The sequence below is a fragment of the Ahaetulla prasina genome, chromosome 15 (genome assembly GCF_028640845.1).
Source record: "Ahaetulla prasina isolate Xishuangbanna chromosome 15, ASM2864084v1, whole genome shotgun sequence".
In the NCBI taxonomy this organism is placed as follows: Eukaryota; Metazoa; Chordata; class Lepidosauria; order Squamata; family Colubridae; genus Ahaetulla; species Ahaetulla prasina.
The window spans coordinates 14,253,028-14,270,458 of NC_080553.1; the positions used below are offsets into that span (position 1 = coordinate 14,253,028).

The 17,431-nt window shown below is 43.4% G+C and overlaps 1 protein-coding gene across 1 annotated transcript in view; it reads left to right on the forward strand.

Annotated features, from left to right (window-relative positions):
- The window catches only part of SRRM4 (serine/arginine repetitive matrix 4), a 104,160-nt gene that overhangs the window by 63,326 nt on the left and 23,403 nt on the right, over positions 1–17,431 (forward strand). The window contains exons 2-3 of the mRNA XM_058158790.1: positions 8,988–9,128; positions 10,162–10,255. Of these exons, the coding sequence (XP_058014773.1) occupies positions 8,988–9,128; positions 10,162–10,255 (235 nt within the window). The remainder of the gene's footprint in view (positions 1–8,987; positions 9,129–10,161; positions 10,256–17,431) is intronic.

Sequence of the window (17,431 nt, forward strand, 5' to 3'; positions counted from 1 at the left end):
GCCTAATATTACAGGATTTAATAAACCGGCAAATTATAGATTTTTTTGGAGGGGGGGGGCTCGGCTTAGGAGAAAGCAATCTGTTTTCCAATGGCATCGCTGGCTGTTTTCAGTTCCTGCCTTTGGATGAGACGAGAGAGGAGCAAAGCAGTGGGAGATTTAAGGCAGATAAAATCCGGCTTTGAGATTTCTAAGCTGCTCCATCTCTTTGCAACAGAGACTGCAGGTCTTTTTATGAGGACGATAACAATAACCAGAATAAGACGGGGTAAAGTAAAGATGGCAAAATCCAGTTTAAAGGTCTGACTGATTGGGCGACCAACCATAATAATAATAAAGAAAATGATGAAAAGTGCCAGACCTGGATTAAATATCTGGCTGAGCTTCTCAATCATGGAACGACTAATGGGGAATACGACAAACTTTCAACCGTTTGTTTAAGGGCCGTTCGAAATTACGATGGAGTAGAAGACCTCCAAGCTCCCTTCCATATCTTCTCTTCTCTTCTCTACTCTACTCTACTCTACTCTACTCTACTCTACTCTGTTCTGTTTTGTTCTGTTCTGTTCTGTTCTGTTCTGTTCTATTTTATTCCATTCCAATATTTATTCTAGTCTAGTCTAGTCTAGTCTAGTCTAGTCTAGTCTATTCCCTCCTGTATCTATTCTATTCTATTCTATTCTATTCTATTCTATTCTATTCTATTCTATTCTATTCTATTCTATTCCATTCCATTCCATTCCATTCCATTCCATTCCTTTCCTTTCCATTCCATTCTATTCTATTCTATTCCCTCCTGAGTTTATTCTATTCTATTCTATTCTATTCTATTCTATTCTATTCTATTCTATTCTATTCTATTCTATTCTCCTTCCTTCTTCCCTCCTCCTCCTCCTCCTCCTCCTCATTCTATTCTATTCTATTCCATTCCATTCCATTCCATTCCATTCCATTCCATTCCATTCCATTCCATTCTATTCTATTCTATTCTATTCTATTCCCTCCTGAATTTATTCTATTCTATTCTATTCTATTCTATTCTATTCTATTCTATTCTATTCTATTCTCCTTCCTTCTTCCCTCCTCCTCCTCCTCCTCCTCCTCCTCCTCATTCTATTCTATTCTATTCCATTCCATTCCATTCCATTCCATTCCATTCTATTCTATTCTATTCTATTCCCTCCTGAATTTATTCTATTCTATTCTATTCTATTCTATTCTATTCTATTCTATTCTCCTTCCTTCTTCCCTCCTCCTCCTCCTCCTCCTCCTCATTCTATTCTATTCTATTCCATTCCATTCCATTCCATTCCATTCCTCTCCGCTCCGCTCCACTCCACTCCACTCCTTTCCTTTCCTTTCCTTTCCATTCCATTCTATTATATTTCCTCCTGTATTCTATTCTATTCTATTCTATTCTATTCTATTCTATTCTATTCTATTCTATTCTATTCTATTCTATTCTATTCTATTCTATTCTAATGTACAGGTAGTCCTTGACGTAACCACAGTTTGTTTAGTGACCTTTCAAAGTCACAACGGCACTGAAAAATGTGACCTATGACCATTTTTCACCCTTATGACCATTGAGGCGTCTCCACGGTCACGTGATCAAAGTTCAGCTTCTAAGCATATTTATGACGGATGCAGTGTCCTGGGAATCATGTGATTCCCTTTTGCGACCATCTGGTTCACTTAACAACTGGATTACTGGCTTATCAACTGCAGTGATTCACTTAGCAATAGACCTTAAGAAAAGTTATCAAATGGGGCCAAACCCATTTAACAATTGTCTCGCTTAACAACAGAAATTTGGGGCTCTATTGGGGTCGTAATCCGAGGACTACAAAAATTTTGCAGTTTACTACAGGAGCAAGTAAAAAAAAAAATACATTTACCAAGACTGTCGAGCAAATTCGGAAAAATTTTGAAATCAAAACTAAGCCGTGGGAACGTCCTCAAGGCAATTAATTCCTGGCCACTTTCGGTTATTCGATGTACAGCCGGAATAATTGAGCTGACCCAGATGGAACTAGGCAATTTGGGTCGGAAGACATGAAGAAAACGAATGGCAATGCACTATTCTGTACATCTGAAAGGTTTATTGATCTGCCATATTGGCCAAAAGTCAAGTGGGGTAGAGGACACTTATAGATGAAACAAACTGAAAGGGAGGGGAGGGAAGGGAAGGGAAGGGAAGGGAAGGGAAGGGAAGGGAAGAGAAGAGAAGAGAAGAGAAGAGAAGAGAAGAGAAGAGAAGAGAAGAGAAGGGGAAGAGAAGGGAAGGGAAGGGAAGAGGAGAGGAGAGAGGAGAGGAGAGGAGAGGAGAGGAGAGGAGAGGAGAGGAGAGGAGAGAAGAGAAGAGAAGAGAAGAGAAGAGAAGAGAAGAGAAGAGAAGAGAAGAGAAGAGAAGAGAAGAGAGAAGAGAAGAAGAGAAGAGAAGAGGAAGAGAGGAGAGAAGAGAAGAGAAGAGAAGAGGAAGAGAAGTGGAAGAGAAGGGAAGAGGAGAGGAGAGGAGAGGAGAGGAGAGAAGAGAAGAGAAGAGAAGAGAAGAGAAGAGAAGAGAAGAGAAGAGAAGAGAAGAGAAGAGAAGAGAAGAGAAGAGAAGAGAAGAGAAGAGGAAGGAAAGGAAAGGAAAGGAAAAAGGAAGGAAAGGAAAGAAAAGAGGAAGGGAAAGGGAAGGAAGAGAAGAGAAGAGAGAAGAGAAGAGAAGAGAAGAAGAAGGGAAGGGGAAAGGAAGGAAGGAAGGAAGGAAGGAAGGAAGGAAGGAAGGAAGGAAGGAAGGAAGGAAGGAAGGAAAGAGACCATCCATCAAAGGACTAACCCAAAGGATTACAAGCATCGACAGTTCAATAAAAATGTATAGCGCTGAAATCAAGGTAGCTTGGAGTGGCTCCGAGATAATTTATTTCCATTAAAATTGCTCCCAAGGCAAGGATAAAAACTCACAGATGCTAGGAGAGCAGGAGCGCTGCCTTATTCCAAGACCAGGTATGGATTAGCTCCAGGAGCACAAACTGCATTAAAAGAGGTCAAAAAACCACCAAAACCCAAAAAACTACAACGCGGAACGGTGGTTGGTTTTATTTATTTATTTTATTTATTTATTTTGTCACAACAGTATATATAAGCATAAGCATGAAAGTAACTATATAATATATAAGCATATATATATAAGCATAAGCATGCAATAACTATATTAATTGGATATAATGAAAGAAAACAATAGGACAGGAACGGTAGACACGTTTGTATTCTTATGCACGCCCCTTACAGACCTCTTAGGTCAATATTTATATTTATTTATTTATTTTGGACATTTGCATGTTGTGCAAACGCCATCTGCCTTAGCACACTTCAAGGTAAACCAGGCTAGGCAACCAAACTCACAAAAGCTGATACTACTTTTTATTGTGGGATCAGGGTAACATAATCTGGCAGGTCTGAACGCAATCTTCTTGATCCCCTCCTCCTTTTCACGAAAATGAGGGAGGATCAAATCGGAGGCGTTTTCACAGATTGCAGTCCTGCTTTGGATGGTCAGATTTATCTGACAATTGCCTGGGTTGTGGCTCTTCCTCCTGTTTCTCTAAGGTTATTTTTATCGCGTCCATCCACTGCCGCTTCTAAACCACCCTCAGAGGCTTAGCACGTCGGGAGAACCCAGAAAATTATTTAGTTATTGGATTAAACCAGGATTCAACAAGCCATGACTTTGAGCGATTTGAGAAGCTAACCAATATGTTCCTTAAAAGGTAAAGGTTCCCCTCGCACGTATGTGCTAGTCGTTCCTGGCTCTAGGGGGGAGTGCTCATCTCCGTTTCAAAGCCGAAGTGCCAGCGCCGTCCGGAGATGCCTCTATGGTCATGTGGCTGGCATGACTCAATGCCAAAGGCGTACAGAACGCTGTTATCTTCCCACCAAAGGTGGTCCTTATTTTTGTACTTGCATTTTTTACCTGCTTTCGAACTGCTAGGTTGGCAGAAGCTGGGACAAGTCACGGGAGCTCACCCCGTTACGTGGCACTAGGGATTCGAACCGCTGAATTGCCGACCTTTCGATCGACAAGCTCAGCGTCTTAATCTCTGAGCCACCTTAATATGTTGTCCCTAAAACTCATGAGGTAATGCGCAAACTGTCCATTTTAGAAAGCTGAACGACAGAAAGAGTCATGAATATTTTTTAGGGGGGGTTGTCCATAATGATAACTCAGTCTACGTTTCGAGTTGCAAGATAACGCTCGCAGCACTTTAACCTGCAGATCGCTTTCAATAACCGGAGATACCTGAGTTAATCCAATTTTCTGGATCTTCCTATCCCAGTAAACAGCTCGACTCGTTACACATTCAGCTGACGGGGGGACAGTTTACGAAGTGGGGTTGGTGGATCAGGGATAATCTTTATTAAACATTGTACCCTAGGATTCAATTTAGGAAGCAGGACTCCAAGAAACTTCAACCAGGCATGTCAATGACGAGTGTATGTCAATTACAAGATCCTGGAAATCATAAGAACAGCTAGCTCTCGTGTATTTATGATTTTTAAGGTTAAGTGGCTCGGAATAATATGGATCTCTTTCTCTGTGTCTCCCTGTCTCTATCTCCCTTTCTCTGTCTGTCTCTTTCTGTCTGTTTCTCTATCTCTGTTTCTCTGTCTCCCTGTGTCTCTCTATCTGTTGTGTCTGCGCCCCCCCCCCCCGAGCCAGGCCCCCTGCCAGAAAGTGACTTGGAAAGTGAGGGGGAAGGGCCGCCAGGACTTACCTCGGGAGCACCAGCTTCCCTGGCTCAGCTCCAGGAGCCAGAGGCAGGCCAGGTGGAGGAGATAACGAGGCTTCGTCCCCTGACTCTTTCCCCCCCAGGCCACGCCTCCAGACCTGGCTGATGGCAATCAGGCCTGGCTGCACCCTAGGTTTCGTAGGCAGGAGAGGCGGGAACAACAGAAGCAGGGGTGGGGCAGGCCTAGGAAGTGCTGAGTCAGAATCACACCCCACAGGATATAAAAGCAGCGAGGGCTGCTATGCCTCTTCGTAGCAGGCAAATCAATTGCTTAACTAAGAGCTGAAGTACTGTTTGTTGACTCATCGGCATCAAGGGAGATAACAGAGTCATTTGGCAGACGCTCGCTAGTTTGCTGCCAGAGCTGATAGTGCCGGCTAATTAAGCCATCACTTGGACGGAGGCGAGTGGGGACAGAACACTATCTCTTTCTTTCTCTTTCTCTCTGTCTCTATTTCTGTTTCTTCGTGTGTGTGTCTCTCTCTCTGTATCTCCATTTGTTTCTATCTGTTTCACCACCCCCTAGAGTCGGGAACGACTAGCACATATATCCGAAGGGAACCTTTACCTTTACCTTTAGGTTCCATATAACAAGGGGGCAGAATCATAGAATCATCTATTACAATGTCCTTCCTGTCTAAGACTACTTCAGCTTCAATTGCAACAATACACGAGCACACAATAGATTTAAGCTTAATGTGAACCGCTCCAATCTTGATTGCAGAAAACATGATTCAGTAACAGAGTTGTTAATGCCTGGAATGCACTACCTGACTCTGTGGTCTCTTCCCAAAATCCCCAAAGCTTTTAACCAAAAACTATCTACTATTGACCTCACCCCATTTCTAAGAGGTCTGTAAGGGGCGTGCATAGAAGCACAAGTGTGCCTACCGTTCCTGTCCTATTGTTTCCTTTCGTTATATCCAATTAATATAGTTATTACATACTCCTGCTTATATATATGCTTATATATTGTTTAGTTATTTCATGCTTATGCTTATATATATACACCATGTGACAAAATAAATAAATAAAAATAAAATAAATCATGACCGCCGTCTTGAGTTCTGGAACCCCATGTGGATGCATAACATAACATAACATAACAACAGAGTTGGAAGGGACCTTGGAGGTCTTCTAGTCCAACCCCCTGCCCAGGCAGGAAACCCTACACCATTTCAGACAAATGGCTATCCAACATTTTCTTAAAAATTTCCAGTGTTGGAGCATTCACAACTTCTGCAGGCAAGTCGTTCCACTTACTAATTGTTCTAACTGTCAGGAAATTTCTCCTTAGTTCTAAGTTGCCTCTTTCTTTGATCAGTTTCCACCCATTGCTTCTTGTTCTACCCTCGGGTTCTTTGGAGAACAGCCCGACTCCCTCTTCTTTGTGGCAACCCCTGAGATATTGGAAGACTGCTATCATGTCTCCCCTAGTCTTTCTTTTTATTAAACTAGACATACCCAGTTCCTGCAACCGTTCTTCATATGTTTTAGCCTCCACTCCCCTAATCATCTTTGTTGCTCTTCTCTGCACTCTTTCTAGAGTCTCAACATCTTTTTTACGTCGTGGCGACCAAAACTGGATGCAATATTCCAAGTGTGGCCTTACCAAGGCATTATAAAGTGGTATTAACACTTCACGTGATCTTGATTCTATCCCTCTGTTTATGCAGCCCAGAACTGTGTTGGCTTTTGTGTTGGCATGAAAATCGCTAACCCTGTCATTGTCTGTTCCTGCTCAAGGAAATAAATCCAGACTGTGAGAGCTACACAGAGAGAGAGAGAGAGAGAGACTTGGGACCAGGTGAAATATTAAATTTGACATGCTTTCGTTTTACCTTTTAAACGCAATCCAAGGCAAAAAAATTAATTCCGCACCAACGGAAGAAAAAAAAACCAACCCTCTAGCAATTTCGCTTTAATAATTCAGAGATCATATCTGCAAAGGTTTTGACACCTGACCCACAGCTAGGGGGAAGAATGCATTTTTGACCCCCACGGTTGCACATTTCCAACCTCCGTGGCAGTCCCCAGTTCTACCCTTCGGCAAAGCAAGCTACTATTCCAGGCAGGTGTGTGTGTGTGTGTTTAAAGGGCAGGTTGTTATCCTTTAATTCATTGCAATTCGTTTATTCTTTAATTTATGATGATTGCATCATTAGCGCCAAAAGGTCAAGGAGCAGTCTGGTTGTGTTTGTGTGTGTGTGTGTGCTACGGATGCCGAAACAACAGCGCAGAATCGGAAAGGGGAGAAAAGGGCACTATTTACATTTCTCTCAGTTTGCGAAGGCTGAAAGACAGTATAATGGTATGTGAGAATGACCTTGCTTGGTGGCTGTCTAGGGACCGGTTAAATAAGAGATCGCTCAGCCCACAGCTGCATAACGGGCCGAACAAGAGTTTTAGGAAGGATTCTCCCTTTGGGGCTATAAAAGAGATGCAATTAAGATGATTAAAGGCCCGGAGACTAAAACCTACGAAGAAGAAGCGGTTGCAGGATTTGGGTTGGGCCGGTCTAGAGAAAAGGGGACACGAAAGCAGTCTTCCAATATTTGAGGGGCTGCCACAATAAAAGAGAAGGGGTGGGGGGTCAATTTATTTTCCAAAGCACTAGAGGGGAAGGGAAGAAACAATGGATGGAAACTAATCCAGGAGAAAAGCAACCTGGAATTAAGAAGGGATTTCCTAACGGTGAGGACAATTAACCAGTGGAACGGCTTGCCACCGGAAGTTGTTGGGTGCTTCATCACGGGAGGTGCTTAAGAAGACACTGGACAGTCTTATACTGCACGAGTCAAAAAGAGGGCTGGGAAAATATTTACAGACCCCTCGCATCCTGGACATAAACTGTTTCAACTCCCACCCTCAAAACGACGCTATAGAGCACTGCACACCAGAACAACTAGACACAAGAACAGTTTTTTCCCGAAGGCCATCACTCTGCTAAACAAATAATTCCCTCAACACTGTCAAACTATTTACTAAATCTGCACTACTATTAATCTTCTCATCGTTCCCATCACCAATCTCTTTCCACTTATGACTATATGACTGTAACTTTGTTGCTGGTAATCCTTACAATTTATATTGATTGTTTCCTGATTGCTTATTTGTACCCTGCGATTATCATTAAGTGTTATACCTTATGATTCTTTTTTTTTTATTGAAAAAGTTTTACAAAACTTTCCCCCCCCCGTTTCTCCCTCCTCTAGCCCCTCCCCTCCATTCACAAACCCCACTCCCCACTCCCCCGACTTCCCAGAACAAACACAGGGTATAGTCAAAAATAAAACAAACATATGCTAAAACAATTTCCCTCCTAACTCAATTATACTCCTACAATTCTCATCAATTCCTAACCTCCCCCAAAACAATCAAAAATAATACATCCAAATCATTGAAAGGCAGTCTGATAACTCTTAGTCTGATATCTGTTATGATACCTTATGATTCTTGATGAATGTATCTATTCTATTCTATTCTATTCTATTCTATTCTATTCTATTCTATTCGACTCAATTTGACTCGACTCTATTCTATTCTACTCTATTCCGTTCCGTTCAGTTCCGTTCCATTCCATTCCATTCCATTCCATTCCATTCCATTCCATTCCATTCTATTCTATTCTATTCTATTCTATTCTATTCTATTCTATTCTGTTCTGTTCTATTCTATTCTATTCCATTCCATTCCATTCTACTCCATTCTATCTCATCCTATCCTCCTTCCTCTTTCCTTATTTGTATTCCTATTCCATTCATTCTATTTCATTCCATTAAACTTCTATTCTATTCTATTCTATTCTATTCTATTCTATTCTATTCTATTCTATTCTATTCTTTTCTTGTTCTGTTCTATTCTGTTCTATTCTTGTTCTGTTCTGTTCTTGTTCTGTTCTGTTCTGTTCTGTTCTATTCTATTCTGTTCTATTCTATTGTCTGGAATGGTATAGGGTCTCCTGCTTGAGCAGGAGGGTTGGACTAGAAGACCTCCAAGGTCCCCTTCCAACTTTATTCTGATTGATTGACATGGCGGGAAAATTGTACCTTCAGGTTTGCAACATTCCCTTAATGTAGCTTTACAATAAAGTAAAGAACGAGCTTTTATCTGGCTTTTGTTTCCTGGCTGATCTACCTTGGGAAGGAAGACAGAGAAAAACGAGAACATTTTTTGTGCGTGAAAAAGTTATTGTCTGTCTTCCTATTTTAGCACGGATGTCCCCAGCTGCCTGCCTCTTCCAACGAAAGTCACCCCTTCTGAAGAGCCACACGAAGCTCAAGACAGCCGCAAGGTCAACGGTTGTGAGACGCAGAAGAACAGCCTGGAAGGCAAAACACACAAATCGCGCAGGTAAGAACCGACGTTCGGGCCTAACCCAAGTCTCTTTAGTTCCCTGGGGAAAAAAAGGCATTTAAGCTGAGAATTGTAACAGTAACAGAGTTGGAAAGGACCTTGGAGGTCATCTAATCCAACCCACTGCTCACGCAGAAGACCTGTGCTAGGGATTTGAACCGCCCAACGGCCGACCTTTCTGATCGACAAGCTCAGCGCCTTAGCCGCTGAGCCACCTAGCCAGGCTAATGCGATGGATGGACACTCCGATCAATCATTCGATCAGAACAGAACTGGAAGGGACCTTCGAGGTCTTCTAGTCCAATCCCGCTCAAGCAGGAAATATTTCAGACAAATGGCTGTCCAGTTTGTTCTTACAACCTCTGGTGGCAAGCCGTTCCACCGGTTAATGGTCCTCGCCGTAAGGAAGTTTCTCTTTAATTCCAGGTTGCTTCTCTTCCTGATCAGTTTCCATCCGTTGTGTCTTCTCCTGCTTTCTGGTGCTTTGGAAAATAAGTTGACCCCCCTCCTCTTTGTGGCAGCCCCTCAAATACTGGAAGACTGCTATCGTGTGTCCGTCCCCCCACCCCAGTCCTTCTTGTCTCTAGACTGGCCATACCCAATTCCTGCAACTGCAGTTCTTACGTCCAGTTTGTATACCGTAAGTAGTCCTTACAATTCAGGCCCAAACGTTAAGCGGTGAAGCAAGGGGATGAAGTGAATTGTTGTCCAGTTTTATGACCCTTTTGCCATGGATGTTAAGCGAACCGCTGCAGTTGTTAAGTGAATCACACCCGGTCCTTAAGCGAATCTAGCTTTCCCCATTGACTTTCCTTGCCGGAAACTCTCAAACGGCGAACAGGAGATCCCCACAAAACGCCGCAACCCCGTCCTAAAGACATGCTAGGTTGCCAAGGGCCCGAATTCTGATCACACGGGGACGTTGCGTCGGTTGTTAAGCACTCGTGTAACGCCAGCTTTGATCGATTGGTCAGTTTTGATTTTCGCCTTTCCAGAATTTTCTTTTTCAGATTCCGGGTTTTTATCCTAGACAGTTCGATGAAAACGCTAACAGAGTGTGCAGAATACAGAACAGGCAAACGTCCGGGTTGGGTCAAAAAGTCAAGATGGCCGCCGTGACTCCGGTGGGGGCTTTGATCGCAAGGTCACCACAGACATCTCGGCTGTCTTGACCCTCGGCCTGTGATGGGAAGATCTGCCAGCTAGTAGAAAAACAATGAGTTTCTCTTAATACCTAGCAACAGAAGACAGTCGGAAAACATCAGTTTTGGGGTTCACTCAACTTTTTCTTTTTTATGGGACACGGTGGCTCAGAGGCTAAGACGCTGAGCTTGTCGATCGGAAGGTCGGCAGCTCAGCGGTTCGAATCCCTAGCGCCGCGTCACGGGGTGAGCTCCCGTGACTTGTCCTGGCTTCTGCCAACCTAGCAGTTCGAAAGCACGTAAAAATGCAAGTAGACAAATAGGGACCACCTTTGGTGGGAAGGTCAAAGCGTTCCGTGCGCCTTTGGCGTTGAGACATGCCAGCCACATGACCACGGAGACGTCTTCGGACAGCGCTGGCTCTTCGGCGCGGAGATGAGCACCGCCGCCTAGAGTCGGGAACGACTAGCACATATGTGCGAGGGGAACCTTTACCTTTTTAATCTCCTGGAGATTAAATGGAAATGATATTTTTTAAAAAGAAGCACTTGGCTAACTCATCACCCCTTTCTTTTCATCCTCCCTCCATCTTCTTTCCTTCTGCTTTCCCTCCGTCAATCTTTTCGCCGCCTTCACTTTCAAGCCGGAGAAATCAAGGCTCCCGATTTGCTAAACCCGATCTCGGAATTAAGGAGATATTATTTCCATTTATCGTTATCTGCTGCCGGAGGGAAAAGCGGGGAAAAAGAGAAGAGAGCGGAAGCCGTCTGCTTCAAATCTCTGTCTTTTAAGGCCAATGAGAGGTTTATTTTATTTTTTTCCCCTCCTTTTAAAACGGTCTTCGAGAGCCCATCAGAAAGCATCAAAGTCCGATCGTTCTCCCGAGGACATCAAAAGCCAAAAAATATCCTCTTGGAAAAAAAAAAATGAAAAGATGAGTTTTTATCTCGATACATCCGATCGCACCTGCAGCTTTCCGACTCGGTCTATCTTTACACCGTGCCGGCTGAGTTTATAATCGCATTAGGTATTTGGGGGGCGCTCACAAAATGTCTCCCGGGAAGTTTGCCACAGGTACATTTACCTGAAAGATCTTTGCTCATACGAGCCAGCAGTGTGCGACGGCAGCCCAAAAAGCCAACGCAATCCTAAATTGCATTAACAGAGAGATACAATCAAGATCAAGGGAGGTATTAATAACCACTCTATAAAGCCTTAGTAAGATCACACCTAGAACACTGTATATAGTTTTGGTCACCACACTATAAAAAAAGATGTTGAGACTCTAGAAAAAGTGCAGAGAAGAGCAACCAGGATGATTAGGGGACTGGAGGCTAAAACATATGAAGAACGATTGCAGGAACTGGGCATGGATAATCTAGTGAAGAGAAGGACCAGGGGAGACATGAGAGCGGTCTTCCAATATTTGAGGGGCTGCCCCAGAGAGGAGGAAGGGGGTCAAGCTATTTTCCAAAGCACTCAAAGGCCAGACAAGGAACAATGGATGGAAACTGACCAAGGAGAGATTCAACCTGGAAATAAGGAGGAATTTTCTGACAGTGAGAACAATCAACCCATGGAACAGAAGTTGCCTTCAGAAGTTGTGGGAGCTTCATCACTGGAGGCTTTCAAGAAGAGATTGGACTGCCATCTGTCAAAAATGGTGTAGGGTTTCCTGCTTGGGCGGGGGAGTTGAACTAGATGACCTTACAAGGTCCCTTCCAACTCTGTTAATCTGCTTATTATTCAGTTATTCAGAAGTTGTGGGAGCTTCATCCCCAGAAGCTTTCAAAAAGAGACTGGACTGCCATCTGTCAGAAACGGGGTAGAGTCTCCTTCTCGGGCAGGGGGTTGGACTAGATGACCTACAAGGTCCCTTCCAACTCTGTTAATCTGGACAGCTAATCTTGCCCATACACCCCAGCCAGTCCCACAAGTCTGCTTCATGGTTTTCCTTTCTTATTCTTCCCTCAAGCCAGGATGTCCATTGCCAAGCATTAGCGTTAACGTTCATGAATTTCTATTGAATAGGCCGCTTTTAATATCAACGGTTCTTCGATATACGTTTTTGAGATTTATTTTTTATTTTAAAAAAAATCTTAAGGGGCCATCATACCTAGCACCACTAAATCGAAATCTAATTTATTTTCAAAAACATACTTACTGGGAAAGTAAGCCAAATGTAGAAATCTATTATGGAGTTGTTAACCTCAATGAATATGTCTCTGATACCTTAGCACTAAGTGAGCTAGCATACAGTAACTTCCTCATTATATCTGCAATTAATCCTTCCAAAAGACACTTAATTTCAGGCAGGACTAAATTAGCCAGAACGTGGCAATTAAACGTTTGCCCGTGTTATGGATCTGCCATCAAAAGGCCACCAAGCAGAGACAACCAGATGTGGAGAATTGTCCAAGCAATGGTAAAGGGGTATAGATAACACCTAGAGACATCTAGAGACCCGGTGGCTCAGTGGCTAAGACGCTGAGCTTGTCGATCGAAAGGTTGGCAGTTCAGTGGTTCGAATAGTGGATAGGGTGCGCAACTTAGGTGTCCTCCTGGATGAGCAGCTGTCGTTTGAAGATCATTTGACGGCCGTCTCCAGGGGGGCCTTCCACCAGGTTCGCCTGGTTCGGCAGTTGCGCCCCTTCCTTGATCGGGATGCCTTGTTTTTATTTGCCTGTACACCGCCCTGAGTCCTTCGGGAGAAGGGCGGTATAAAAATCTAATAAATGAAATGAAATGAAATGAATCCCTCATGCCGCGTCACAGGGTGAGCTCCTGTGACTTGTCCCAGCTTCTATAGATGGACATAGGGACGCGGTGGCTCAGTGGCTTAAGATGCTGAGCTCATCAATCGAAAGGTCGGCAGTTCAATGGTTCGAATCCCGAGTGCTGCGGAACGGCATGAGCTCCCGTGACTTGTCCCGGCTTCTGCCAACCTAGCAGTTCGAAAGCAGGTAAAAAATGCAAGTAGGAAAAATAGGGACCACCTTTGGTGGGAAGTGAACAGCGTTCCGTGCGCCTTTGGCGTTGAGTCACGGCGGCCACATGACCACAGAGACGTCTTCGGACAGCGCTGGCTCTTTGGCTTTGAAACAGAGATGAGCACTGCCCCCTAGAGTCAGGAACGACTAGCATACATGTACGAGGGGAACCTTTACCTTTACCTTAGAAACAATATGACAGTATACACAGCAAATGAGATAATTATGCTGGATTTCATATCACAGATCACTAGTTGAACACTTCCCAAGCGTTTAAGACTATGTGATGTATTGGCGGATTATGCGAGCAGATCCCAGTAAGGTGGCCTTCTGCAGCTGACCAGTGGTGATCTTGTCAGCGCCAATTGCTTTTAAGTGCTTGCCTAGGTCTTTAGGCACAGCTCCCAGTGTGCCAAGTACCACTGGAACTACCTGCACTGGTTTATGCAAGAGTCTCTGCAATTCGATTCTCAAATCTTGATATCTGGTGACTTTTTCCCCACAGTCCATCTTGGGATGCTGAATCGCCTCCACCTCCCTCCAAGGGAAAGAAAAAAAAGAAAAAATCAACAAGGAAGAAAAGGAGGAGGTGAGTGGAAGGAGCGTCGGTCAATAGTCCTAAATAGTTAAAGTTTTTATTTATTTATTTGCATTTATATCCCGCCCTTCTCCGAAGACTCAGGGCGGCTTACACTGTGTTAAGCAATAGTCTTCATCCATTTGTATATTATATACAAAGTCAACTTATTGCCCCCCAACAATCTGGGTCCTCATTTTACCGACCTTATAAAGGATGGAAGGCTGAGTCAACCTTGGGCCTGGTGGGGCTTGAACCTGCAGTAATTGCAAGCAGCTGTGTTAATAACAGACTGTCTTAGTCTGTTGAGCCACCAGAGGCCCAAGTCTTAAAAGAACTCCGAAAAAGTGCTTTCTCAAAAGACAAATGGACTTTCTTGGTTTTCCCTTGAAGACAATTCAATCAAACAATCGGAATGGAGCTGGAAGGGACCTTGGAGGTCTTCTAGTCCAACCCTCTACTCTGCTGGAGCAGGAGACCCTGGCCTATACCATTTCAGACAAGGGACTGTCCAGTCTCTTCTTAAAAACCACAGGTTTTGGGGTTTTGGATCTGGGTCATAATGCCCTTTCGCTCAAATTTTATTCAAAGAAGGTTAAAATACAAAATAGCGTATTTTTTTAAAAAGGGGACAAAAGAAGGAAAAACACAACAAACAAGACATTAAAAAGAAAATTAATTCCTTGCTTGCTTGCTTGCTTCCTTTCTTCCTTCTCTTCCCCTTCCCCTTTCTCTTTTCCATCTTCCTTCTTCTTTCCTTTCTTTCTGTTTCCATTTCCTCCCTCCCTCCCTTCCTTCTCTTTCCATTCCCCTTCCCCTTTCTCTTTCCCATCTTCTTCCTTCCTTCCTTCCTTCCTTCCTTCCTTCCTTCCTTCCTTCCTTCCTTCCTTCCCTTTGCCTTTGCCTTTACCTTTCCCATCTTCCTTCTTCTTTCCTTTCTTCCTATTTCCGTTTCCTTCCTCCCTTCCTCCCTTCCCTTTCCATTCCCCTTCCCCTTTCTCTTTCTCATCTTCTTCCTTCTTTCCTTCCTTCCTTCCTTCCTTCCTTCCTTCCTTCCTTCCTTCCTTCCTTCCTTCCTTCCTTCCTTTGCATGTGTATTTTAACATACAATAAACTCTAACAGGAAGGGGAAAAAAAAGAAGAGTACCAAAGCACCTGGTTCTTTTCGTCTACTTTAAATTGCAAACCCCTCTGCCACGCTTAATCCAAGTGAAAAGAACTTCTCTTAACTTCTTCCTAGATCTCCATCCTACAGTGTTTCTCCTCCGAAGAAGAAGAAGAAAAAGAAGAGCTCAAAGAAAAGGAAAAGAAACAGGTAGGCTTTTCCATTGGGTGTTAATTTTTTCCTGGAATAGATCCGTTTGGACTTTCCTTTAACGTAATTTGGGGGGGTTTGTTCTGATATTTCGAAACCCAGCAGTGAAGGACAGAGGCATTGTTCCAGAGGCAGAAGTGGGTTGACTTGTGTATTTTATGATTATAATCGTGATTTATCACCGGGGTGGGCTGCTGGAGGTTCGCAGGGGTTCGGGACAACCTCTAGCTAAGATTCTGTGCAGTTCAGAGAACTCCCAAATCCCACTTCTGGCTGGCCCTGCCTCTCCCAGGAGTCCCCACCTGGCCCGTTTTGGATGCAGGTAAGTGCAGGGTGCATGCGGAGGCTCGGGGAGGGCGAAAAATGGGCCTACCGGACAGTTGGGAAGGGCCTCCAGAGCCTGGGGAGGCCATTTTGGCCCTCCTGGAGGCTCAAGGAAAGCCTCCGGAGCCCGGGAGGGCAAAAATGCCCCCCTCCCCCATCAGGGTGCAGGAAGCCGACTAGGCCACGCCCACCATGTCCACGCCCACCCAGCAACCAGGCAGAGAACCCCTTGCTAAAATTTTGGAAGCCCACCCCTGTTTATCACTTATAGCTTTTGTGTACACTGTGAGCTTATGCACCGGAGACAAATTCCTTGTGTATCCAAATCACACACTATTCTATTCTATTCTATTCCTATTCCTATTCCTATTCCTATTCTATCCTATTCTATTCTATTCTATTCTATCCTATCCTATCCTATTCTATTCTATTCTATTTCTATTCCTATTCCTGTTCTATTCTATTCTAAATTCTTATTTTATTCTATTTATTCTATTCTATTCTTTCTAAATTCTTATTCTATTCTATTCTAAATTCTTATTCTATTCTATTCTAAATTCTTATTCTTATTCGTATTCTATTCTAAATTCTTATTCGTATTCTATTCTAAATTCTTATTTTATTCTATTTATTCTATTCTATTCTATTCTATTCTTTCTAAATTCTTATTCTATTCTATTCTAAATTCTTATTTTTTTTCTATTCTATTCTAAACTCTTATTCTATTCTATTCTAAATTCTTATTTTTATTCTATTCTATTCTATTCTATTCTATTCTATTCCTATTCCTATTCCTATTCCTATTCCTATTCCTATTCCTATTCCTATTCTATTCCATTCCATTCCATTCCATTTATTTAAGGTTCTATTTAAGGTAAAAAAAAAAAAAAGAAAATCAGGCGTAACTCACATAACAAGCCCTTCGTTTAGCAACAGAAATTTTGGTTTCATTTGTGGTCCTAAGTCGAGGACTACCTGTGTCACCCCTGGGGCATGTCTGCTTCTGCTTTCTATATATATATATTTTTAAGCCTTATTTGTACCAGGACGATTTCATGCAGATGTTCCACGGACGTGCGGTTCTGAGATTCTGAAAATAAGCATCTTCTTTACTCTTATTTAAAGCCCGTTTTGATCGAAATATCCGCTGACTCTTGCAGACTTGATTTTTCCACTTTGCAAGTTGAAATGTATTTCTCTGTGTGTGTGTCTTTTGCAGGATTTCTTCAAAGAAGAAAAGGCACAGGTAAGCAGAGAGCTAGCTTTGATCCCTGCCTCGGCAACGGAAACCTAGAATCATCGATTAAACTACTTTTTCCGGCGCTCAGTGCCTGGATGAATGTGATACAGAGAACTCTACCGCTAAATCCCCTCTATTAAAACTTTCCGTATGACAGAACCGTATCTTAATGAATTGAGAATGTTGAAATATCCTTACTTTAAAGGAGAATATCTGTAGCTCAGGGTTGAAATGAGGAGTCCTTGGCGGCCCCTGAGCTTGGTGGTCTTCTTGCAGACGCTTCATTACCTAACTAGGTAACATCATCAGTGCTAGAAGGAAGGGGAGTTTGCAGGGAGTTGTTGGGGGTGTTCCTTGGAACCCTGACATGAGGAGGAGGAGGAGGAGGAGGAGGAGGAGGAGGAGGAGGAGGAGGAGGAGGAGGAGGAGGAGGAGGAGGAGGAGGAGGAGGAGGAGGAGGAGGAGGAGGAGGAGGAGGAGGAGGAGGAGGGCTGTGGGATCCTTGGTGCTCTCTGAGCTTGCTTGTTTTCTTGCAGACGTTTCATTACCCAGCTAGGTAATATAATCAGTGCTAGAAGAGAGTGGGGTTGGGGGGGGGGAGACGGGGAACGAAGAAGCAATTCACATAACAACCATGTTACTGGCTTAACAATGACAGTGACTCACTTAACCAACGTGGCAAGAAAAGTCCTTAAAATGGGGCGAAATTCAC